This window comes from Belonocnema kinseyi, chromosome 3, assembly GCF_010883055.1.
Source record: "Belonocnema kinseyi isolate 2016_QV_RU_SX_M_011 chromosome 3, B_treatae_v1, whole genome shotgun sequence".
Classification (NCBI taxonomy): domain Eukaryota; kingdom Metazoa; phylum Arthropoda; class Insecta; order Hymenoptera; family Cynipidae; genus Belonocnema; species Belonocnema kinseyi.
The window spans coordinates 99,183,168-99,210,635 of NC_046659.1; the positions used below are offsets into that span (position 1 = coordinate 99,183,168).

Genomic DNA, 27,468 nt, shown 5'->3' on the forward strand with positions numbered 1-27,468 from the left:
GGCAATTTAGAGGAAAAATCTAGATATTGGTTAGACGAAGGAAGTCAGATGTGCGCTTTATGTAAAAGAGAAAAAGGTACACTGGAACATTTAATTAGAGACAACGAATTAATAGATAGACCAAATTCAGAAATTGAAGAAATGTTAAATGGTAGGGCAGGCAATAAGAATGTGTGTAATTGGTTAAGACTTTTGGAAAAGCGAAAAGAGGATATAATTAACTCTAGATAAGTAGAGAAATGTATAATATGAGTGTATAGAGAACCATTATTGTTACTATTAATCCATATAGAGATTCTATTTTGTTTTAGTTGTCAAAAAAAAAATCCTTTAATGCAAGAGTGGATGGATAAGAAAAAGAAATGTAAACCAAGTCCAATTTTTCAAGGCCGTTGGGCTGAAAAATAAATAAATATCTATCTATCACTAGCGCCATTTTCGGGAACGGGAAGTAATGTAACTATTTTGAAACGACAAATATGTAGTCATTTCTGGTTATTTTGGTCACTTTCTCATTGACATATAGTACTGGACCGCTGGCTACGGCCGTCGAAAGTGGTCCAGGGAATAGAAAGAGATGACAAATTGAGAAAGTAGACCTGTCCTTTTCTAAAGATGATAATTGGTGATTAGTCAGTTGATCTTTTTCTAACGAAAGCAGATGAAAGATGAGTAGAACTAATCACCATCCTTAGAAAAGGACAGGTTCACTTTCTCAATTTTTTCTTTCTTTCTATTCCCTGGTCCACTTCCAACAGCCATAGCCAGCGGTCCAGTACTTTATGTCGATGCTTTTTCTCTATTTTCCATGTACCATGATCAGCCCCCTGCCTCGACCGTGTATGTGTATGCGGTAGTAGTTTTTCTGCGATCCGGAGGGGAAATGCCTATTAAACTAAGCCAACAGATAGCACCACAAAAAGTAGGTCTGTTTTTTTCATTGAATTGCATTGAGAAAAAGCGAAAATAACAAAAAATTGGTTGCTATTTGCAAATGAACAAAAATGAATATATGAAAAAATAAGAGTAACTATTACTTATTATTTCAAAAAAGAAAGTTATGAAAATACGTAGTTTAATATGAATAAAATTTAATTTTGAGATACATTTTAAAGCAGCTCGAAATTTATATTTTTGTGATTTATTTTGCGTATCTTATTGATTTTATTATTTGTTAAAGTTAAACAAAATTATTTATTGTTGAAATTATTAATGTAGCAAATGAAAAAATTAATAATATTTAAGACCTCAATGACAAAAATATTTAAAACATATACATTATCAGAAGAATTAATGAAAAATATATTACTTATATCCAATATAAATATAATAATAATTAGAATATGTAAGACTACAACTTAATTTGTAAAGTAAAGAACCTTTGTACCTTTAAAATCTTAATAATTCAAGTTTTGAAGGAAACATTATTAAAAAGTAGTGGTAATTGTAATTAAAATGTTTGAGGGAATCAATTTTCAAATCAAATAATTTGAGGGAATCATTTGGTAAAAAGTCAATGACACGAATGATAAATAAGAAAATGGATTTAATATTATTTAATATAATGTATATATTTATTTAAATTGAACCAAACATCATATATAAATTTATACATTTTAATCATTTGTTTGTTGTTTGATCTTGAAAGCTTTTTTCTCGCTGCATTTAGCCCCTAGTAATTTTATTAAAAAATTTTAATTTAAAGGAGCTTTTTAATTAAATAGTTAATTATATTATTGCAAATGTTATTTCTAAAATAAACAGACTATAAGCTATTAAAATCTATAAACAAACGTACGTAAATATCCAGAGCCTTCAATTTCCTTGCGATTTTGAATTTTTCTCTTTTAACTCAAAAATCATTAAATTCTATAGATCTTGACCACTGTGATCAACAATTTTTGTGTCAAAATATTAGAATTTGAGATTTTTCAAATCATAATTTCCTTCAATAGCCAGAACGACTTCAGGTATTCCTTAAAATAATAAATATTGAATAATATTTGATAAAATATAACAATTTAAATTTTCGCAAACAAATTAGGTAAACAAATTTAAAATGTTTGCCCTTTCGCATAGAAATTTTTTGTTACACTGGAAATGTTTTAAGCTATTGGACGAATGACTGCTAGTCACAAAAATATTACAAGAGTTAACATTAACCACTGTTATTAGCAATTCTTGTGACAACATATTTAAACTTAAGGTTTTATCAAATTTAAATTTTCTTTGATGGACAAGTCGGTGGGTTATTGTCAAAAGATTTTGTATTGAGTGAATCTTAGCATGCAGTGTTATGATTCATTTCCAATCTATTACAATTGCAAACCCGACTTTTTCCAAGTGAAGCTGCCAACATTGGGACATTTTTTATGTAACTTGTTTATAAACATGTAAGTTTTTATATTCCACTGAATATGATCAAAGATACATTGTTTAGGAATATCCGTAGCCATTGTAGCGATTAAAGATTAAAATATTTCCAGTGTGAAAAAAAATTCGATGCGAAAGGACAAAAATTTTGAATTTCTTTATCTAATGTATTTACAAAAATTTAAATTGTTATATTTGATCAAATATTATTAAATATTTATTGTTTTAGGAAATACCTGAATTCTTCCTGGCGCTTGAAGGAAATAATAATTTGAAAAATCTCAAATTATAATATTTTGCCACAAGAATTTTTTATAACAATAGTTATTATAAAATTTTTAATTATTTTTGTCATTAAATGTCATTCCTACATTAATGTGAAGCACTTTTAGCACCAAAAAATTTTACCGATAATAAGACTGTTTGTTAATTTGTTTATTAAATTTGTTTGCAACAAATAAATGGAATTATTAAAAAATTATTTGTATTTTATGATTCCCGAAACATTAATTTAGGACAATATAAAGTTCTCCTGATCATTTATCAAAGCGTAAAAAATTGTTTTGTATACTTCAGTTTTTCCATGCTTTGAGTAGAGAAATGGTTAATAAACAAATAGAGAAGACAAAAGTTCGGAGCGTCAAGCTGAACGGTACGTTTGTTTATAGAGTTTGATAGTTTATAGTCTGTGTATTTTAGAAATGAGGTTTGCAATAATATAATTAACTATTTAATTCGAAATCTCCTTTAAATTAATTTTTTTAAATAAAATTATTAGGGGTTGAATGCAGCGAGAAAAAAGCTTTAAAGATTAAGCAACAAAAAACTGATTGCACTGTATACATGTATATATGATATACGGTTCAATTTAAATAAATATATACATTATGTTAAATAATATTAAGTCCACTTTCTCATTTATTAGTCTTTTAATTGACTTTTTACCAAATTATTCCCTCAATATACAATATATGTCATACATTTTTTATTCATTTTTCTGATCATGCATATTTTAAAAATATTTTTGTCATTAAGATCTTTAATGTTATTAATTTTTTTTATTAGCTACATTAATAATTTTAACAAAAAATAATTTTTTTTAACTTTAACAAATAATAAAATCAATAATATGAGCAAAATAAATCACAAAAATTTAAAGTTCGAACTGCTTTAAAAATGTAACTCAAAAATAAAATTTTATTCATATTAATCTACTTATTTTTCATGACTTTTTCTTTTTTTAAACAATTAGTAATAGTTAGACTTATTTTTTCATTTTTGTTTGTTTGTTTATTTGCAAACGGCATTAAGTTTTAAATTATTTTTGCTTTTTCTTAATGCAATTTAATGAAAAAGACAGACCTACCTTTTGTGGCACTATATGTTGGATTAGTTTAACCGACAATTCCCCTCCGGATCGTAAGAAAACAGAAAAGTGGGGGCGATGCATGGGTTTGACCAGGATTAAACAATTAGGCAGCCATCTTGAAGAACTGAATGCTGATGATGCTGATCAACCAACCAATAATGCCGGAAATATATGGGCAGTACCCTAATCCGCGCAATCGGCTTTGCGCATAAAAGATAGAGAAAGAGATAAAGGAGTGAGCCTCAGAACCTAACCTATACAATTTTCCATTACAAGATTTTTGATTATATTTCATTGGTTCACTTCAATAATTTATCCAATTTTCATCAATCACTTTACGCTTTTAACAGAAATTGTAATCTGAGATTGGTGGAAATTTTCAGAACGTAGAAATACTCGCTGTTCTGTGATTTGCAGATTTCTATCACTATATACATTGACACTTGTGCATTGTTTACATCGGAACTGTCAAAATGAAAGGCGTTGCGGGCAATTTTCAGAGAGGGAACAAAGAGTTCTCGCTGTTCTGAGTTTAGCTTTTGTCTCGATAATTCGACCTTGCAGATGAAAAGAAAAGTGGACGAAAGACAAGAAGGTACAGCAGTTTCGAGTGCATCTTCATCGTATCAAGTGTAATCGTCAGATTTGTTGGGATACACAATGTCAGGGAAGCCTTCTTCCCTGACAATAATGAACTCGAACAAAGGAGAGCCGGAAACAAGATTTTCACAAAAAGATGCTTCTGCGAGTGAATATAGTATTTCGAGTATTGCCTCGACAGTCTCAGTCACACAAGATGAAAATTTTCGAGTCCCTAAACATGCAGAAAATAGTCTTAAAATTATGGAAGAATACCTGCAAAAACAACAACTCACCGATGTTACTCTCATTGCTGGTAAGAAATCTTTCTCTGTTTTATATAGAATAGGATTAATTTCTTTGTCATTTCTTACCTTTTTGTAAATAAATTACAAATTTACAGTAGGAGTTTAGAGCATTTTTCATGTAGTTTACAAAATCTGCGAAAAGTTTTGTCGGTGTTGTAATATTTAAAAAATTAAATTCAAAATAAATTTAAATTCCTCGTTAGCTATGATATTCTTTGAATGAAAAAAAGGAATCTAAGTATCAAATTTGGATGATACAGTTTGATGTGTTTCCACTTAAAAAAAAAATTATATTATAAAAAGAGGTGAAAGAAAATTCTATTTCGAAAAAAAATCAAAATCGAAAATTTCCGAGTTTAAACTATCATAATTTTTTGAAATTATTACTTATTTTCTTAAAATACAATTATCAAATATTTTTATTGAAAACAATATTTCTAATGATTAAATTAAAGATTCTAAAATTATATTGGGAATTTAAAATAGCAATAATTGAAAATTTGTTCAATCATTGTTATTTCAAAATCAAGAAATAGTATTGAAAACTCTAAACATTAAAATAATATTTGATTATTATATTTTTAATAAATAAATAATTTATATTAAAATATTTTTTTTGTATCTTTAAGAAAATTTCCGAATTTAAACCATTACATTTTTAATAATGATTACTTATTTACTTAAAATATAATAATCCAATATTTATATAAAAAAATTATTGGTCAAGAAAACTAATAACTTTTTTATAAAAGTTAATGATTAAATCTTCTAAGTTCTCGTTTGAATTTAAAATTAAAATAATTTAAAATTTCTTCAATCATTGTTATTTTAAATCAAAAATATAATTTTGGAAACTTTAAAAATTAAAAATAATTTTTTATAACAATATTTGATTATTTAATTTTTAATGAATAAATAATATTAAAAAAAAATTTTTAACGGTTTATGAAAATTTCCGAGTTTAAAAAATTATAACTTTTTAAATTATTACTTATTTACTTAAAATACAATGGTAAAATATTGTTATTAAACAAAAATTCTTTCTAATGTTTAAATCAAAGTTTCTAAAATTATCTTTTGAATTTAAAATAACATTAATTGAAAATTTGTTCAATTATTGTTATTTTAAATTAAAATAATTTTGTTATAACAATATTTGATTATTATATTTTTAATAAATAAATAATTTTTATTAAAATATTTTTTTATATCTTTAAGAAAATTCCCGAATTTAAACCATTACATTTTTTAATAATTATTACTTATTTACTTAAAATACAAGAATCCAATATTTATATTAAAAAAATATTGGTCAAGAAAACTAATAACTTTTTTATAAAAGTTAATGATTAAATCTTCTAAGTTCTCGTTTAAATTTAAAATAAAAATAATTTAAAATTTGTTTCATCATTTTTATTTTAAATCCAAATAATAATTTTGGAAACTTTAAAAATTAAAAATAATTTTTTATAACAATATTTTATTTACTTAAAATACAATTATCAAATATTTTTATTAAAAAAAAAATTATTTCTAATGATTAAATTAAAGTTTCTAAAATCATCTTTTGAATTTAATAATTTTGGAAACTTGAACATTAAAAATTATTTTTTATCAAAATATATTTGATTATTTTATTTTTAATAAATAAATAATACTAAAAAAATTTTAACGGTTTATGAAAATTCCGAGTTTAAACAACTATAATTTTTTATAATTATTAATTTTTTACTTAAAATACAATTATCAAATATTTTTATTAAAAAAAAATATTTCTAATGATTAAATTAAAGTTTCTAAAATTATCGTTTGATCTTGAATTGTTATTTCAAGATAAAATAATAATTTTGGAAACTTGAACATGAAAAATAATCGTGTATAAAAATATTTGATAATTTTATTTATAATAAATAAATAATATTTTTTAAAAAATTTGAACGGTTTATGAAAATTCCGAGTTTAAACAACTATAATTTTTTATAATTATTACTTATTTACTTAAAATAAAATTATCAAATATTTGTATTACAAAAAATTATTTATAATGATTAAATTAAAGTTTCTATAATTATCTTTTGAAACGAAAATAACAATAATTAAAAATTTGTTCAATCATTGTTATTTTAAATTAAAATAATAGTTTTGGAATCTCTAAACATTAAAAATAATTTTGTCGTAAAAATATTGTATTATTATATTTTTAATAAATATTTATAAACGTATTTTCTACTTGTCTTGAAGGCAAGGGTTCACTGTAAATAAGTGATTTTTTCTTAATAAATATTATTCATTTATTAAAAATAAAATTATGTATTTGTATGAATGCACTAATTTTAAAATTGTCTCCTTTTTAAAATTATTTAAATTTTTTTCATCTTAAGTTATTTATTACCATAAAAATAAAATTCAAAAATTTTTAAAATATTTTTCACGGATCCTATGTAAAGGGACTTTTACGGATCTTGTGTAAAAATGGCTTAAGTTTGAAGATTCGGAAATGTATGAAAAAAAAGTTTTCACAAACTTAAAAATAATATGTTCGCTTTTTCGTTAGCTTATTTAAAAATCGCCAAAAAATAAAAAATGGAAACCATCGTTTTCTCGCAGCTTTAGGTACAAGTTGACAAAGTTTCATTTTTTCGACATTTTTTTAAATACTATATTTCAACGAAAAACTTTTTTTCCTATTTCATTTCAATCTGAGATTATTAACTTACATAAAGTTTGTCAACAAAAACTTTAACACATTTTTTTCATACACAAAAAATTAAAAAATTGTAAATTGTTAATCGACTTGTCCAATGGTGAGAAATTACATTTTTTTAAAATTTGGAATCATTTTGAACTTTTTTTGGTTAACACTTCTTTCATAGTAATAAAAACCAATTTTTCGACATGTCAAAACCAAAATAAATATTTTTCTTCAAGGTGGAAAGCGTTTTCCAGCACATCGTCTGGTTCTCAGTGCTGGCTCTGAATATTTTGCAGCAATGTTTACCAGTTCGATGAGAGAATCTGCTCGTACTGAAATAGAATTAAAAGGAGTAGACGGCGATGCTCTTTGGGCATTAGTCCGATATTGTTATACTGGTAATTTATTGTATATTTTATTATTATGTAAGAACTCCTTCTAGATTTTTAAATATATATTTAATACGTAAATCGAATTTTTAGAAAAAAAATCCGTATATCGTGTAAAGACAGGGTGTCCAGCGTGCCGGAAATGCGGTACATACACGGGATTTTAATTTTAAAGCGGAAATTTTTTTATGTTTCATAGACGGAGCAGTATGGAAATTTCTTTTGTTTTTTTAAATCACCGTATTTGACTAAATTTGCTACCAAAAAGTAAAACGTCGCTTGGGAATATTTAAACTTTTAAGATTCGAGACAAAAAAATCAACTAAGGGGAGACTGGCAGTTATCAATATGGGTTTCGGTTCATAATTTTTTAAATTGAAATTTCAATGCCTGAATAGTAATTTGCCAAAGCTACAATTTGAAAATTTTCAACGTTTTTGAAAAATGGCCGAAAAATGGTGTGTTCGATACTTGCTGCCTGCACTTTTTTAAATTTAATTTTTAAGGCTGCGTCTAAAGGTCCTGGAAAATTAGGGGAGTTTGAATGACGAGTTATTTCGTATTTTTTATTTAATTAAATGTTTATCAATTTAATTTCCTTTAATATTATTCAAAAATTCGACAAATAATAATTTTTCAATACCTTTTTTTTCATGGACAAACATAATTTTTTATCTTTATAATTTTTTTCACAAATAAATTTATTTTCTGTAAATGTTATATATTTTTTTTCACAATGTCTACTAAATATATTTAAAAATAATAGTATTGTCGAAGATTTTTAAACGAAAAATGGTTCGTTTATTCAGAATTTTCAAACGTAACAATGACTCTTTAATGAAATATTTACTTTCTGGAACAGAAAAAAACATTAATAGAAAATCAATTTTGTTTGCGAGAAACGTGATAAAGTTTTTAAAAATTCAGTTTTTCGCTGAAAAAAGGTATTGCGAAAATTATTATTAACATATTTCAAATATATTATTAAAAGAAATTATATTTCTAAAAATTCTGGTAAATAAAAAATTTAATTAAAAGTGTTGGCAGCGAGAATTTAACTAAAATTGATCATTTTTTGATATCCCCATGTAAATAAATATTACGTTTTTCGCGTTATTAAAATGCGGCAGAAAATTAATATTTTCCTAATTTTTATAATTAATATTTATTTTTTATTATTTCGGAAACCGAGAAAAATTACCCCAGAGATTCATTTTTATACCCTATATAATAAAAGACGTTTCAACTAACTTTTCTTGCTCATAAAAGTTAATCACAAAAAATATATTTTTTATAGTTATAGCTTTAAACATTCTTATTTCAGATACCTCTGCACTTTTTATTGATAAAAAAACACTAAAAAAAAGTAAGAGCTTGAAAAAATGAAAATAGAAAACTGAGATTTGTATTTCATATTTAAATTCTATTTTTTTAGCTAAGCTTCTTAAAATGCTTGGATATTTTTTTTAAGATCTCAGGTTTTTTATTTACAATAAATCATCTTAAAAAGTTGACAAGTTCCATATTATATTTATTTAAATTTTTTTAAATACTTTTTTCAGATAGAATTTCAGAATTTTTTTTAGTATCTCAGAACTTTGCCTGATAAAATACCAGGATTTAAAAATAAATAAAAAACAAAATATAAAAATGCTCAATATGAGTTTATCCATTTTATATTTTTTCAACTACTTGCATTTTTTCATGCGTTCCTTGTCATTCCAAAGTTCAGAGGTATTTGAAATATGTTTTAAATCTATGGAGATAGGCTGGAAAGATTTGCTGAATTTACATTTTTTTTTTGAAAATTTGTCATTTTGATTTAAAAATTCGCCTGTTTTAGTAGAATTTTCATTTTTCTTGGACGCAAATGCAACTGTTTGGTTGAAAATAAAAATCTTGTTAAAAAGTCGTACATTTTAGTTAAAAATTCGACTATTTAGCAGAAAATTAACTTATTGCCTACAATTCTTATTTTGGGTTTGAAAAGTGAACAGATATCTTCTTTGGATGAGAATTGCATTTTTTTAAATGTTTTTTTATTCATCTTTTTTAGAAGAAATTTCATCTTTCTTGGATAAAAATGCACAACTGTCTTTTCGAAAATTCAGCAATCTTATTGAAAAGTCCCATCTTTTGATTGAAAATTCTGCTGTTTTGTTGAAAATTTGCTTTTTGATTAAAATTTATATTTTTGTGTTGAAAAATGAACTGAAATATTTTCTGGATTAAAGTTAAACTTTGAAGAAAAAAAAACATTTGGCGTTTTTTATTAAAAATTGAACTGTTTTAATACAAATTTCATCTTTCTTGGATAAAAATGCAACCATTTGGTAGAGAGTTTAACTATTTCGTTAAAAAATAATTCTTTTTTTGTTGAAAAAAAGTCGTCTTTTTGGATTGAAAATTAAATTGTTGTCGTCAAAATGTATTTTTTATTGCAAACTTCATATGTTGATCTTAAAAAGTCAACTACAATCTTTTTTGGATAAGAATTCCACTATTAGAAGAATTTTTTAAATAAAAATTCATCTGTTTTAGAAGAAATTTCATCTTTCTTGAATAAAAATGCAACTGTTTGGTTGAAAATTTAACTCATTTTTGAAAGTTTGTCTCTTTGATTTAAAAATTCTCCTGCTTTAGCAGAAATTGCATCTTTCTTGGATAAAAATGCAACTGCCTTTTCGAAAATTCAACAATTTTATTGAAACGTTATATCCTTTAGTTAAAAATTCTGCTGTTTTTTGGAAAATTTAACTATTTTGTAGAAAATGTACTTTTTGATTAAAATTTATATTTTGGTGTTGAAGAATTAATTTAAATATTTTCTGGATTAAAGTTCAACTTAAAAAAAAAATGTCTTTTTTGCTAAAAATAGATCTGTTTTAGTATAAATTTCATCTTTCTTGGGTAAAAATGTAACTATTTGGTAAAGAATTCAACTATTTTGTTAAAAAATCATCCTTTTTGGTTGACAAAAATTCGTCTCTTTGCATTGAAAATTAAACTTTTGTTGTAGAAATCTATTTTTTGTTACAAAGTTCATATTTTGATCTTGAAAAGTCAACTGAAATCTTTTTTGGATGATAATAAAACTATTAAAAAAGGTTTGAAATAAAAATTCATCTGTTTTAAGAGAAATTTGAACTTTTTAAGGATAAAAATGCAACTGTTTGGTAGAGAATTCAACAAATTGGTTAAAAAGTCATTCTTTTTGGGCAAAAAATCGTCTTTTTCGATTGAAAACTTAATTATTTTCGTTAAAACTTATTTCTTGTTTAAAAATTCACAAATCAATCTGGAAAAGTCAACTGAAATCTTTTGTAACAGAAAATTTAAGTATTTTTTTGAAAATTTATATTTTCAATTTAAAAATTCATTTGCTTTAGTAGAAATTCTATTTTTTAAAAATGAAAATGCAACTTTTTGGTTAAAAATTATTTTTCTTTCCTTGAGTATTTAACTATTTCGTTTGCAAGATTTAATTGAATTAGTTTCTTTAGAAATCATTTTTTTTTTGAAGATTTATATTTTTTCTTGAAAATTAATGGTTCTTAATTGCAAATTCAATAGTTAAAATTTTGTTTGTTTGAATGCTTATGTCTTTGACTACAAATTTAACTGTTTAGTGGAGAACCCTTTTTTTATTTAAAATTTACTTTTTATTTGAAAATTTAACTTTCCATTTTTTAAGAATCATATTTTTTAGTTGAAAATTCTCCTTTCTTCTTGAAAAAAAATATTTTCTTTGTTTGAATTTTCAGTTTTGTTGGGTAAAAATGCATCAGTTTTTTGGAATATTAATTTTTTGCTGGAAATGCTTTTTTTCGAAATTCAATTTTTGTAGAAAAAATTCATCTTTCGGCTTGAAGATTCAATACTTTAGATAAACTTTTATTTTTTTCTTGAGTGAAAAATCTTTATTGGTTGAAAATTCGTCTTTTTTGTCAAAAAAAAAATTTTTTCGTATAAATTTCATTTTTTTATTGAAAGATAAACTATAACACTTTTTTGTAGGGAATTTTTCTTTTTATGTTGAACATTGAACTATTATATTAAAAATTCAATGATTTTGTTTGAAAATTTAAGTATTTTGTTAAAAAGCTATCTTTTATAGTAAAAAATAAATTTTTTTAATTCAAAATAAAGTAATGAATTAAAAAAATTTAAATTTGTTTCTGAATTACTGTTTTATTCTTGCCTAATTCTACTAGCAATAATTAGCAAAACATGTCTTGAAACTAAAAATTACGTACAGTAAGAGAGAGGAGGGGGGTAGAAATATTTTGATACGGTTTATTATGGAGGGAGGGGGCCTTCGAGAGGGCCTATAATTTGTTAAGTAATTTAAGTACACACCTCCTAAGATTGAAATTTTTTAAATTTATTTTGTACGTCAATTTTCAAAAAGTGTACGGTAATTGTACGGTAAATGTACGGGATTTTTATCGTGTACCCCCCCTGGATACCCTGAAAGAGTGTAATGATAATAATTATAATATTGTTTTATAATTTAGGGATCATTGATAAAATACGTTACTAATATTGACAAGTTTTGATCCCCCCCCCCCGTTGATAACCACTGATTTTGTTTTGCCCCCTCCCCCACACTGTAAGGAACTTTAGGTCTACGTGACCGTGTGGAAATGTAAATGTAAATATTCAACCAAAAATGGAATATTTAAACTTTTAATAAAGAAAATAATTTTTTTTAAACAACGAATTTTTTACTAAATAGTTGTTTTTTGTTCACTGAAGACTAAATGACGATTTTTCGATACAAATATACAAATATGAAAAAACGAATTTTCAACAAAATAGTTCAATTTTTTAAAAAAGTTAATTTTTTACATAAAAAGTCATTTTCAAAAAAACAGTTCAATTTCCAATTAAAGAGATGAATTTTTAACTAAAATTTTGAATCATCAACCAAAAAATGCATTTTTTAAGAAAGTAGTTAAACTTCAAAACCTAGTTGTTATGTTTTTAACCAAACCGATGAATTTTTAAACAAAAAGATGAACTTTCTACCGAAAAAAATTAATTATTAACAAAATTAAAGAACTCTTAACTTAAAAGTTGTATTTTCAATTAAAAGAGATGGATTTTTAAACAAAAGGGTGATTTCAGTACAAAAAGAAAACGAAATTTCAGTAAAATTCAAGAATTCTCGATCAAAAAGTTGAATTTTTAAGAAAGAAAGAATTTTTTTTTTAATTCTGTAGAAAGTAATTTAACTTTGAAACCTAGTTGTTAAATTTTAAACCAAAAAGACAAATTTTTAACAAAATTGAAGATTTCACAACCAAAAAATTTTTAAGACAGTATTTTAACTTTAATATCTAGTTTTAAAATTTTTAACCAAAAATATGAATTTTAAAACAAAAAGATTAGTTTTCTACAAAAAAAAAAATTTTTGACACAATAAAAAATTCTTAATTATATAGTTGAATTTACAACTAAAAAGATGAATTTTTAAACAAAAAGAATAATTTAGTACCAGAAAAGACGAATTTTCAATAAAATTCAAGAATTCTCAATCAAAGAGTTGAATTTTTTAAAAATAAAAACATTTTTTTAATTTTTAAGAGAGTAGTTCAACTTTAAAACCTAGTTGTTAAAATTTTAATCAAAAAGAATAATTGTTATACAAAAAGATTATATTTTTTACAAAAAAAAAACGCTTTTTTATCCAAATTTAAGAATTCTTTAACAAAAAGTAAAATTTTCAACTTAAAAAGATTAATTTTCAAACAGAAAAACTAATTTACTACCAAAGGCGATTTTTCAATAAAATTCAAGATTTCTCAACGATGAAGTTGTATTTTTAAGAAAGAAAGAATTTTTTTAATATTTCACAAAGTAGTTAAAACTTTAAAACCTAGATGTTAAATTTTAAACTAAAAAGAATATTTTTTAAACAAAAAGATTAATTTTATACCGAAAAAAACGCTTTCTTTAACAAACTTGAAGAACTCCTAAACAAAAAGTAAAATTTTCTACTTAAAAATGATTAATTTTCAAACAGAAAAATTAATTTACTACCAAAGGCGATTTTTCAATAAAATTCAAGACATCTCAACGAGAAAGTTGAATTTTTAAAAAAGAAAGAATTTTTTTAGTTTTTCAGAAAGTACTTCAACCTTAAAACCTAGCTGTTAAATTTTTTAACGGATAAGATGAATTTTTAAACAAAAAATTAATTTTCTACCGAAAAAAACGAGTTTTTAACCAAATCCTAAAATTCTCAACCAAAAAATTAAATTTTGAACTAAAAAAGATGAGTTTTCAAACAAAAACAGGGTCGCCGCTGGACCGGGAAACCAGGAAAAACGGGGAAATGACCGGGAATTTTTTGAGACCGGGAAATGACAGTGAATTTATGTTTTGACCGAGAATTTTACAAATCTTTAAAAGAAAAATCTGTCTAAGTTCGATTTCAAAAGTTTTAAAAAGTATATAGCTTAATTAAAATTTTTAATTATGATATCATTCAGTTCGAAATATCGTATTCGAAAATCTTTTACTTAAAAAATTTTCCATTTTAGATTTTTATTTTTAAGCTTACATTTTTAATTTAAAGAATTTTAAATTGCTGCCCTTAAGACTTAAATAAGTAAAAAATAAAAGCGTTTAAAGTTGAGAAATTTGGATAAGAACCACTTTTATTTTATGAACTGTACATAAAATATTTTCAAAGTGGATCTGTACTTTAAGTGTTAAAAATTGAATAATAATTGATTCGACAAAAAGATTCTGAATCCGTTACAAATTTAAGAACTGTCAGATTTTAACGTTAAAAATTGAACTGTTTCAATTCAAAAGCCTTAGTTATTAAAAAAAATTTAAACGTCAGATTGAAACCTCATTAACTATTTTCAATTAAAAAATAACTTCATAATCATATATTCGTAATTAAAGAATTTTATTAAATTTTAAATATTGTTTTAGTCTAAAATATTTCATTTTCTAACACTATCCATTAAAAAAAGTTTTCATTAAGACAAAGGATAATTATTTAATATTTAGCAATACTTGACTGTTTATTTGAAACGATTAAATTAAAACCAAATATTTAAAAGTATACAAATTGAAACTAAATAATTTGGCATGGAAAACCTTAAATCGTTAAAATTTCGAAGAACTTTTAAACTCTATATGTTACAATTTTAATTGTTATTTTCAAAAGAATTTTTATTTGTAAGTGAAATGGTTAATTTTGTATATACAAATAACAATTGTATACCTATTATTTGTGGAAATAATTAGAGTAATTTTAAGAAATATTTTGAAGTTTTGAAAAGACTCAAGATTAATTTAAAACATTTAAAATTATTTCGAATAATTTAACGAAGTATTTGTACCGACAACATTCGGCTATTTGTAATGAATTTTCGGTGCAAATAGCAACAGTCTTATTTAAAAGAAAATATACATTTTTACATGTCAAAAAAAAACTATAAGCTTTTTAAGCAGGGCTTCAAAAGAATCAAAAAACATTTTCTTGCGATTCATAGGGAAATTGAAAATGATTTTTTAGTTTAGAAAATTATTTTAAGCGAACATTTAAAAAAAATTTAAAAGGTTTCAAAAATTATCAAAAAAAAATCTCGAAGATTTCAAGGAATTGGTTTTAATTTGCAGGATTTTCTAAAACTCGTAGGAAAAATTCGATTAAATTTAACACATATTTAGAAGTTCGGAAAAAATTTCAAGAATAATTTAAAATTTGAAAAATGTAAAAAAAATTGTTAGATTTCTCAAGATTTGGAATACAATTTTGAAACTTTTCAAGGTTGTTTAAACTATTTAAGATGAAAGTAATTTAAGAAGTGTTTAGTTTTAAAAAAAATATATTTTTTTAAATTTTTAATGTAGCTTAATACCTTAAAATTGCTTAAAATAATAAAATTTTGAGCATTTTAGAGTTCATTGATTGATTCTTTAATTCATAGAGCATTGGAAATTATAATGTAGATATATATTTTTAGTATTGAATCTGAATTTTTGAACTCTACATATTTTATAAAAGTACTTTTGTTTTATATATTTTTATTTTTATTGAACATTTGAGTACAGCATTTTTGAATTGAAAAACTTTAAGTTCAGTTTTAAAAGTTTAAAACTCATGAGTTCCATGTTGAGTGCTTTAATTTGTAGTTTATTTTTTATTGCTTCAAATGGAAATTTTTTTAGCTTTTTTATTGACCGTGAATAATGTTTTGGAACCGGGAAAAAACCGGGAATTTTTATCGTCGATTAAAACGGCCATCCTGAAAAAGATTAGTTTACTACAACAAAAAAACGAATTTATAATCAAATTAAAAAATTCTGAACCAAAAAGTTGAATCTTTAAACAAAAACATTAATTTACTACAAAAAAGACGAATTTTTAATCAAATTCAAGAACTCTGAACCAAAAAATCGAATTTTTAAAAAAGAAATAAATTTTTTTTTACTTTTAAGAAAGTTGTTTAACCTTAAAACCTAGTTTTTAAATTGTTTAACGAAAAATATCAATTTTCTAACAAAAAAATTAATTTGTGAAGAAAAAAAAATATTCTTAACCAAATCCAAGAATTCTCAACGAAAAAATGGAAGTTTCAACTAAAAAAGATGAATTTTCAAACAAAAAGATTCATCATCTGGAAACGTAATAAAAACGTTACCATATGAACTGTTAGAAACGAAATTTCTCTAAATTCTAAAAATTTTAATTTGCATGTAACGTTATTTTGACTGCCCCACACCTATTACCAACCGTAGGTTTTGTAAGACCCCCCCCCCCCCCCCCCCCCCCCCCCCAGTGGTATCGTATTTTATGAACGATCCCTTATTAAAATTTGTATTTTATTGATGAAATCAATCGTTTTAGGTTGTATAGAATTGAGGGAAGATAGTGTTGAAACTCTTTTGGCAACAGCTTGTTTATTGCAACTGAATCCAGTAGTTGAAGCCTGTTGTCAATTCCTCATAAAACAACTTCATCCTAGCAATTGTCTGGGTATAAGAGTTTTTGCAGAGACTCAGGGATGTGCGAATCTTTTAAGTGTCGCTCATGCTTACACGACTGAACATTTTATGGAAGTCATGAGGAATCAGGAATTCCTCATGTTGTCTGCCACTGAAGTAGCAAAATTATTTGAGTCTGATGATCTGAACGTCCCTTCGGAGGAGACAATCTTTCATGTAAAGTATTTATTAATTTAATAATGGACATTGAATTAAAGATTTTCAGGGATTCTGCAAGACCTGGTAATGTTTTGGAATTTTGAAAAGTTCTGTGAAATTCGGAAAAATCGAAAGACTTGATTTTTTTTTCTAATTCGCAGCTACTTCAAAGTCTTAAAAATTATTTTAGTACTTTCGGGTAATTTTAAAATTACTTGATATGATTATAATTCCAGTTATCTAAAATTTTTGATAATAGTATTAGGCCTTGGACTCCACTATTCTTAAGTCCATAAAGAAAAAAAAAGTTATCGCAAATGTTGAACTTCCAAACCAAAAAGATGAATTATGAAAAAAGACATATTTGCATTTTGAAAAAAACAAAAAAGGTTTTTTTACCAAAAATGTTCCTTGAGAATAATCAATTTTTAATAACAACAAAATAGTTAAATTTAGAGTTGGAAAATAAAACAATTTCTAACAGAAAAAAAACTAATATTCGACTAAAATTATGAATCTGAAAAAAAAGAACTTTCAAGAAAATAGTTTAATTTTCGACCAAAGAATTCGAAAATATGAATAACAACGATAAAGTTTATTTACACTCAATAAGTTCAATTTTCAGCGAAATAATTAAATTTCTATTTCAAAAATTAATTTGTCACCAAAAAAACGAATTTAAAGCTAAAATTTGAATATTAAAAAAAAACACTTTTAAGAAAGTTGTTGAACTTCCAACCAAGAAGTTAAATTTTCAAAAAGAAAAAAATGATAATTTATAGTTTCAATCAAAAAATATTTTAATTAAAAATAAAAAACAGTTGGATTCAAACAAAAAATGCGAATTTTAAAGAAAATACTTGATTTTTAGCACAAAAAATCGTTTCTACCTAAAAATACGATTTTTTAACAAAAGGCATACATTTGTAACCAAAAAGTTGAATTTTCAAACCAAGAAGATAAATTCATTTTTAATATTTCTTTCGTTTTTAACCCTTTTTTTAACTGACTAGTTGAATTTTAAAACCAAAAAATATCAGTTCTTAACCAAAAATGGAGTGGATACATTTTCATTAAGGAGAATTAATTTTCAATAGATAAAAAGAATATACTACAAAATAGTTTAATTTTGTAAAAAATTGTTTAATTTTATACAAAATTTTTAATATGAGTTAAGAACAAAAAAGTTTATTCACAACCATGCAGCTGAATTTTCAATAAAATAGTTAAATTTACAGTTCAAAAAAATGAATTTAAGTCTAAAATTATGAATATTCAACAAAAAAAATCGAATTTCTAGAAAGTTGTTTAACTTTCAACCAAGGAGTTGAGTTTTTAACGTAAAAAGATGCATTTTTAACGACAAAAAATAATATTTGATAGTTTAAACCAAAAAAGACGAATTTGCATTAAAATGCTTGATTTGTAACTAAAAAAATTTAGATGCATCTTTCTTAAATAAAATTATAACTGTTTGGTAAAAAATTCAAGAATTTTGTCAAAAAATTAATCCTTTTTGGATGAAAATTCAAGAATCTTCGTAAAAAATTTACTTCTTATTTGAAACTCATATTTGAATGTTCAAATTTCAAACTGAAATCTTTTAAAAATAAAAATTTAACTATATTTGTTGAAAATTTGTCTTTTTAATATGAAAATTCATATTTTTTAGTAGAAATTGCATCTTTCTTGGATAATACTGAAACTGTTTTCATGAAAATTCAACTATTTTCATAGAAAATTTAGTTTTTGTTTAAAATTCATATTTTTTGGATGAAAGTTCCATTATGTTTTTCAATTTGTCTTTTTAATTTGAAAATTCATATTTTTTAGTAGAAATTGCATCTTTTTTGGATAAGACAGCAACTGCTTAATTAAAAAGTAAACTATTTTTTTTAAAGGTCATCCTGTTTTGTTGAAAATTCAACAATTTTGGTGTAAAATTTACTTTTTATTTACAATTCATATTTTTTGGATGAAAATTTAACTATTTTTTTTTTTTAATTGAAAATTCATATTTTTTAGTAGAAATTGCATCTTTCTTGGATAAAACTGAAACTGTTTTCTTGAAAATTCAACTATTTTCGTAGAAAATTTAGTTTTTGCTGAAAATTCAACAATTTTGGTATAAAATTTACTTTTTATTTAAAATTCATATTTTTTGGATGAAAAATCAACTATTTTTTTCAATGTGAAAATTCGTGTTTTTTACTAGAAATTTCATCTTTCTTGGATAAGACTGCAACTGTCTAATTAAAAGTTAATTAAATTTTAAATGTCATCCTGTTTTGTTGAAGATTCAACAATTTTATAATAAAATTTACTTTTTATTTAAAATTTATATTTTTTGGATGAAAAATCAACTTTTTTTTTTAATTTGAAAATTCATATTTTTTAGTAGAAATTGCATCTTTCTTGGATAAAACTGAAACTGTTTTCTTTAAAATTCAACTATTTTCGTAGAAAACTTAGTTTTTGTTTAAAATTCATATTTTTTTGATGAAAGTTCCACTATTTTTTTCAATTTGTCCTTTTAATTTGAAAATTCATATTTTTTAGTAGAAATTTCATCTTTTTTGGATAAGAAAGCAACTGTTTAATTAAAAATTAAACCATCTTTTTAAAATGTCATCCTGTTTTCTTGAAAATTCCACTATTTTCGTAGAAAATTTAGTTTTCATTTAAAATTCATATTTTTCTGATGAAAATTCCACTATTTTTTCAATTTGTCTTTTTAATTTGAACATTCATATTTTTCTGTTGAAAAGACAACTGGTTTTTTTTTATGAAAGTTAAATTATTTTTTGAAAATTAATCTTTTCATTTTAAAATTCATCTATTTTAGTAGAAATTGCATCTTTCTTGGATGAAAATGTAACTATGTGATTGAGAATTCAACAAATTTGTGAAACTTATCTCCTTTATGGTTGAAAATTCATCTGTTCTGTTGAAAATTCGACTTTTTGGTCGAAAATTTAAGTATCTTCGTAGAAAAATTACTTCTTGTTCAACATTTATATTTTGGTATTCAAAAGCCAACCGTACTCTTTTTTGAATAAAAATTAAATTACAATTAGAAAATTTGCTTTTTTGATTTTTAAACGGATCTGTTTTAATAGAAATATTATCTTTCTTGGATAAAAATGCAACTTTCGGGTTGAAAAATAATATTATTTTCTTGAGGATCCAACTATTTTGTTTAAAAATTTTTGTTGAACCACTTTGTTACGAAATCATGTTTATTGAAGATTTATTTTTTTAGTTGAAAATTTATCTATTTGGTTCAAAGTTTAACTATTTTATTGAAAATTGATGTTTTTCATTTGAAATTGCAACTGCGTGGGTAAAAGTTAAATTACTTTGTTGAATTTTTTTCCCATGAACGTTTATTTCTTTGTTTGATAATTTTAATAATTCGTTGAAAATGAATTCTTTGATTTTTTGCTAAAAATTCAGATTTTCTATTTGAACAGCCAATTTTGATGCAGAAAATTCGTTTTTTTTTGGTTGAGGGTTCGGTTAAAAAATTAAGAACTTTTTTTCTTATCACTGGAAAATCTTAATTTCATTTCTAAAATTTTTTTACTGAATATTTGCATTTTGAAACAAAACAAAAAAGTTTTTAACCAAACATTTGCCTTGAAAAGAATTAATTTTTAAGAAAAAAAAATAATTTTCTACAAAGTAGTTAAATTTACAGTTGAAAAAAGCAAACAATTTTTAACAGAAAATAACTAATATTTGACTAAAATTGTGAATCTGCAAACAAAAACAAAAACGATTTTAAAAGAGATTTTAATTAAAGATAAATAGTCAGATTTAACCAAAAAGTACGATTTTGCAAGAAAATACATAATTTTGTGCCCAAATAGTTGAATTTTTAGCCAAATTTGATTGGATTAATTTTTTTATTTCTAATAATTTAAAATTAAATAGTTGAATTTTTAAGGCAAAATATAAATTTTTAACGAAAAATAGACTAGCTCAATTTTCATTGAGGAGAATTAATTTTGAACTTCAATTTTCAACTTTTTTTGAGACTCTTATCTTTTTAGGTTGCAAATTCAATTATTTCGGTTAAAATTTAATCCTTTGGTTGAAAATTCAAGTATATTATTAAAGTATCATTTTTAATAATAGAAAAGCCATTTTTCTTTAAAATAAGTAAATCTGAAAGTTTTTAATTTGTATTTTAAATATTGTTTTATTCCGTTTATAAAAGATCATACCTTAAAAACATTATATATACTATCTTTAAAAAAATTCCATTAGTTTAAAGACCCTTATTTTAATGTTTGCATTAATTAATAATTGTACAATAGATTGTTGTTAAATTAATTTTCGACTAAAAAATCTATGAATATTGAATATAATTGACTGGATTCTTAAAAAATTTGATCTTGAATAATTTTTTTATAGGCTCTGATGACATGGTTGGATCACGATCACGAAAATAGGCGAAAGGATGCTAGTAAATTATTAGCTTTAGTCAAATTACCACTTCTGTCGCCTGCTGTGAGTTTTTTTTTAATAAAAATAATTCAATTCGGTCTCATTAAATATAGTTTTTTGAGATAATCCTAATTAATTAATTATCTTTTCTTTTTCAATAGTTCATAGCCGATTATATAGAAAGTAATGAAGTATTCAGAGACCAGAGATCGGCTCAAGATCTGGTAATGGAAGCTTTAAAGTACCACCTTTTGCCAGAAAGAAGACCTTTACTTCAGTCGGGAAGAACTAGACCCAGAAAGGCAACCGTAGGATTATTGTTGGCTGTCGGAGGGATGGATGCAAATAAAGGTTTGGTTGCATTTTTTTCTTTTTTGTAAAACTAGCATTATCAGTTGCTCCTGTAGTTTTTCGATTTGAGGGGGAAAATAAATTTTAAAACAAAATTAAAATTTTTAATAACTATTTTTTAAAAGATTTTGAACGCCTGAATTCCTGATAAGATTAGATATTAAGATCTAAGAATAAGAGAATAAGTGTTATCAGTTGGTTTTTAAAGTTATATTGTTTTTTTCTCTAAAATTCTTGAGAAAATTCGAAAAGATGTTTGAAAATTTCAGATGTGACGAAAAATATATCTGGAAAATTTCGAAGAAAATTGGTATATTTTGAAGGATTCAAGTCAGTTTATAAAAGATATTTCGAAATCTTTTTTGCTTAAGTCTTTTCAAGTACTTTATTTGGTTGAAAAATAAATATTTTGTTGAAAATTCATATTTACGGTTTGAATATGCAATTGGTTTGTAGAAAACTCGTCTTTTTGGTTTAAAAATTCAACGATTTTTAGTCAACATTTTTTTTGTTTCTTGTTTCAAAATTCAAAATTGTTATCTTTTGGTAAAAAAATCTGATTCATTTTGGTTCTACATTCGTTTCTTTTTTGGTAAATTCAACTACGATTTCAATCAAAAAAAATTTTTTTTTAATAATATCAACTATTATATTTTTCTTTGACAAATCATCTACTTTTTTTTGAAAATTCATGTAGTTTGTAAAAATTCAAGTATTTTTTGTTTGTTTGAAAAGCAACTTTTTTGTTGAAAATTCATACTTTTCGGTTAAAAAATTCAATAAAATAATAATTAATCTCCTTTGGTAAAAAATTTAATTGGTTTTATTTGAAATTGAACTATTGTCTTAAAAGTTATTTTTTCTTAAATTCAACAATGGTTGATTTCATTCAAAAGCTTTTTTGATGAAATTCAAGTATTTTTTGTTTGTTTAAAAAGCAAATTTTTTTGTTGAAAATTCATATTTTTCGGTGAAATTTTTTTTTAAATTCAACAATGTTTTATATTATTCAAAAGTTTTTTTGTTGAAATAATATCAACTATTACTTTTTTCGTCGAGAATTTATCTATTTTTGTTGAAAATTCATGTCTTTTTATCAAAATTCAACTATTCTGTTTAGTTGAAAAGTAATTTTTGTGGAAAATTTATATTTTCGGTTTGAAAATGCAGCTGCTTTGTAGAAAATTCGTCTTTTTGATTTGAAAATTCAACAATTTATTCGTCGTTTTTTTTTGCTTCAAAACTGAAAAAACTGGAAAAAACGAATTTATTTTGGTTGAAATTCAATTATAATAGCTTTCTTCTAAAAAATTTGTCTTTATGACACGAATATAAAAAAATAAAAAATAAAAAATTATTAGTTCCACTCTTTGGCCAAAGATTCATCTATTTTGTTGAAATTTCTAAATATTTGTTAAAATTCTTTGACCGCATAAATTCATGCTAAAATTAAATTTTGATATGTAAGTTTGTTTTTAAAGTTATATAAATATATTTATATATGAGTCTTGAGAAAATTCAAAAGATTTTAGAAAATTTAAAATGTCTCGAATGAAACGCTAGAAAATGTTGAATACAATTTTTTTATTTCGCAGGATTTTACCAAATAATCGGAAATATTGGTTGCATATTTAGTTATTTCGTTGAAGGTTCAAAGTTTTTTTTTTTAGTCATATTTTTAATGGAAATTTCACCTTTTTTTGAACATCCATTTATTTGGAGAGAAAATATGTCCTTTCTAATTATGAAATTCCTCCTTTATGATAAAAAATTCATCGAAAAGTCATGAAAATTAATTTATTTTGAATGAAAAGTGAACTTTTTTGTTAAAAATTGAACTGTCTTCTAAAAAAATTGTCGTTGTGGCGATTAGATTTGTTCAAAGAATCATGTATTTTGTTAAAAGTTTTCTCACGCCTCAATTAGTTTTAAAACTATATTTAGAGATCCAGGGACAAGGAAATAATTTATTTTGGTTCAAAATTCGTTCTTTTTTTTGGTGACTTCAACTATAATTTCAATCAAAAAACTTTATTGTTGAAATAATATCAACTGTTATATTTTTCTTTGAGAATTCATCTATTTTGTTTGAACATTTAAGTTTTTTTAAAATAAAAATTCAAGCATTTTTTGTTTTGTTTGAAAAGTAACTTTTTTTGTTGAAAATTCATATTGGTCGGTTTGAAAATACAACAATTTAGTGGACATTTTTTTCTTTCTTATTTCAAAATTGGAATTTTTGTTTCAAAATTGATCTCTATTCGTAAAAAAATGTAATTTATTCAAGTTGAAAGTAAACTATTTTATTGAACATTTTTCTTTTTTTAATTCAACTAAGTTTTATTTCAAAGTCTTATTCGTTGAAATAATATTAAATATTATATTTTTCTTTTAGAAATCATCTATTTTGCTTGAAAATTCATGTATATTATAAAAATTAAAGTATTTTATTTGGTAGAAATGTAACCTTTTTGTTGAACATTTATATTTTTGGCTTAAAAATGCAACTATTTTTTGTAGAAAATTCGTCTTTTTCATTTGAAAATTCAACAATATAGTTGATATTTTTTTCTTTCTTGTTTAAAAATTCTATTTTGTTTCAAAATTGATCTCTGTTGGTAAAAATAAATTAATTTATTTTCGTTGAAATGGAAATTTTTTGTTGAAAATTTAACCTTCTAAAAAAATCGTCTTTATGGAATGTATGAAAAATTTAAAATCTAAGAACAAGGAAATAAGTATTATCAGTTTGTTTCTAAAGTTATATAAATATATTTTTATATGATTCTTGAGAAAATTCAACAATATTTTTGAAAATTTCAGATATCACGAGAAAAACGTTAGAAAATTTGTTTATTTGCCAGGATTTTACCAAAAATTCGAAAAAGTTCGAGTCAGTTTAAAATATATTTTCAACTCTCTTTTAGTAAAAAAATTTTTATTTATTCTGGTTGAAAATTCAACGATTTTCTTGAAACAATATCAATTATTATATTTTTCGTCCATAATTGATCTATTTTGTTTGAAAATTAATGTATTTTGTGAAAAATTCGAGTATTTTATTTGGTTTGAAAAGTAACTTTTTTTTTTGAAAATTCTTATTTCCGGTTTAAAAATGCAGCTGTTTTGTACAAAGTTCGTCTTTTTGGTTTGAAAATTCAACAATTTTGTAGAAATTCTTTTATTTTTCTTTCTTCTTTCGAAATTCAACTTTCTCGTTTCAAAATTTATCCCTTTTAGTAAAAAACCTAAATCATTTTGCTTGAAATTGAAATATTTTGTTGAAAATTCATTTTTTTTTTAATGCAATTATGTTTGATTTTAATCAGAATCTTTTTTGTTAAAATAATACCATATATTATATTTTTCTTACATAATTTGTCTATTTTAATTGGAAATTAATTTGTTTCGTACAAAATTTCAGTATTTTATTTGGTCGAAAAGTAACTTTTTTTTTAAATTCCTATTTTCTGTTTGAAAATGTAACTATTTTGCAAAAAATTCAACAATTTAGTGGACATTTTTTTTCTTTCTCATTTTATAATTCGAATTTTTCGTTTCAAAATTCATCTCTTGGTCAAAAATTCTAAATTATCTTGGTTGATATTTGGAAATCTTTTTTGTTACAAAAAATTATAATTTATTTTGGCTGAATTCCTTTATTTTAGAAAAATTAAAGTATTTTATTTTGTTGAAAAGTAACTGTTTTGAAAAAAATGCATATTTTCGGTATGAAAATGTATCTATTTTGTAGAAAATTTGTCTTTTTGGTTTGAAAATTCAACAATTTAGTTGACATTTTTTTCAAACTATGTTTAATTTTAATCAAAATCTTTTTTGTTAACATAATATCAACGAATATATTTTTATTTGAGAATGAATCTATTTTCATCGAGAATTCATCTTTTTGGTTTGAAAATTCATATTTTCGGTTTGAAAATGAAACTTTTTTTCGAAAATTCGTCTTTTTAGTTTGAAAATTCAACAATTTAGTGAAAATTTTTTTTCTTTCTTATTTCAAAATTCGAATTTTCCGTTTCATAATTGATTTCTTTTGGTAAAAAATTTTATATATTTTTGTTTAAATTTTACTATTTTGTTGAAATTTAATTTTTTGTTGTAAATTCAACTATGCTTAATTTCAATCAAAATCTTCTTTGTTGAAATAATATCAAGCAATATATTTTTATTTGAGAATTAAACTATTTTTGTTGAAAATTTATGTATTTTATTTTGCTGAAAAATAACTATTTTGTTGAAAATTCGTATTTTCAGTTCGAAAATTGAACTGTTTTATAGAAAATTCGTCTTTTTGTTTTGAAAGCTCAACAATTTAGTGGATTTTTTTTTGTTTGTCAAAATTAGACTTTGACGATTTAAAATGTATCTCTTTTGGTGAAAAAAGCTATTTGATTTTGGTTGAAAATTCAACTATTTTGTTGAAAATTGGTCTTTTTTTTAGTTGAAAATTTAAATACTTGGTGCACAGTTAATCTACTTTGTTATACAAATTCAGTAGTTTGGTTAAAGATTTATAATTTTAATTAAAAATTCATCTATCAGATTAAAAATTTTAATATTTTGCTGAAAATGGACGTTTTCGTCGGAAATTTAACTCTTTTTTTTAAAGTGGTGGAAAATTCCACTATTTCGTTGAAAACACAGGCCCACAAAAAAAACAAAAGTGTCTGTGCAATTGACCAGACCTATATATTCTTATGTATTTTCGACGCTGAATCCGAATTTGCAATAAAAAAGTAGGGTCCAGCTACTTTTTTATGGGGTTTTGATCGAAAAACCTCGTTTTTTAAGGTTTTTTCATGGTTTTTTTTAAATAAAAAAAATAAAGAAAAATTTTATTGTTTTGACTTCAGAATCGAAAACCATGTATTGTTTTTTTTTTTACAAAAATTTCAACCCACCATACGGCGATGAAAAGGCAGAAAATCGCGAAAAGTGAAAATTTGCTTCAAATTGGATTAAAATGACATTAAAATCAAGTTTTACGATTTTAAACCGATTTATAAACATTGAAAATACTTTACTGGGGGTTTTTGAGGTCGCTGATCACGAATTTTAACTCACTTTTTTCAAAAAACAACTCCTAGTCGGCGTAAGTGGACAATAAATGTGATAAATTGATATTTTTTTCAAAAAGTCGATGTTTTGGATACTGTTCTGGAGGTTTTCCACTACATGAATCACAAAACTAGAACTTTTTTCGACCCTTGATCATAAAGTAAGACTTAGAACCTATGTATAGCGATCTTCATGAACTCCATTATAATATTTTTAGCTTCTTTTAAGAAGTGCCTTAGAGTTTTAATGGGTTAATCAATTGAGTTTGTAGAATTTTCGCCAATACTTCGCAACTTCGATAGTGAGATGTTGGATACTAGATATTTGCTAGCGTGATTAACTTGAACTTTGCAATCATTAGATACTCTCTGCATTTTGGATAGTTGAATTAAACTATCTAAAGTTTATAACTTATATTGCTACTCAATAGCAGTACTATCAAAAACCTGCTGCTACGAAGACGTTGGCCACGATGACAACTGCCCTGAAAATGGGATGTGTAGGATGATTCGTCGGTCCAACTCTTCGTAGTAACGAAACCAGCGAAGGCGCGCTGTCTTGCAGGGGAGCGCTAAGATGCGAGAATGATGCCGTAGTGTGTCTGAGTTGACATTGTCCTCGTCAAAGTCAGAAAGCTCTCATACTTAGGCCTGGGGAGGTATGAGAGTTATCACCCTTAGGACGGCTGACTCACCTGCGATCGGG

The 27,468-nt window shown here is 23.8% G+C and overlaps 1 protein-coding gene across 1 annotated transcript in view; it reads left to right on the forward strand.

Moving 5' to 3' along the window:
- Positions 1 to 4,025: 4,025 nt before the first annotated feature.
- The window catches only part of LOC117170144 (kelch-like protein 5), a 37,393-nt gene continuing 13,950 nt past the window's right edge, over positions 4,026 to 27,468 (forward strand). The window contains exons 1-5 of the mRNA XM_033356692.1: positions 4,026 to 4,637; positions 7,558 to 7,719; positions 16,586 to 16,899; positions 21,301 to 21,396; positions 21,495 to 21,684. Coding sequence (XP_033212583.1) covers positions 4,403 to 4,637; positions 7,558 to 7,719; positions 16,586 to 16,899; positions 21,301 to 21,396; positions 21,495 to 21,684 — 997 coding nt within the window. The 5' untranslated portion in view covers positions 4,026 to 4,402. The remainder of the gene's footprint in view (positions 4,638 to 7,557; positions 7,720 to 16,585; positions 16,900 to 21,300; positions 21,397 to 21,494; positions 21,685 to 27,468) is intronic.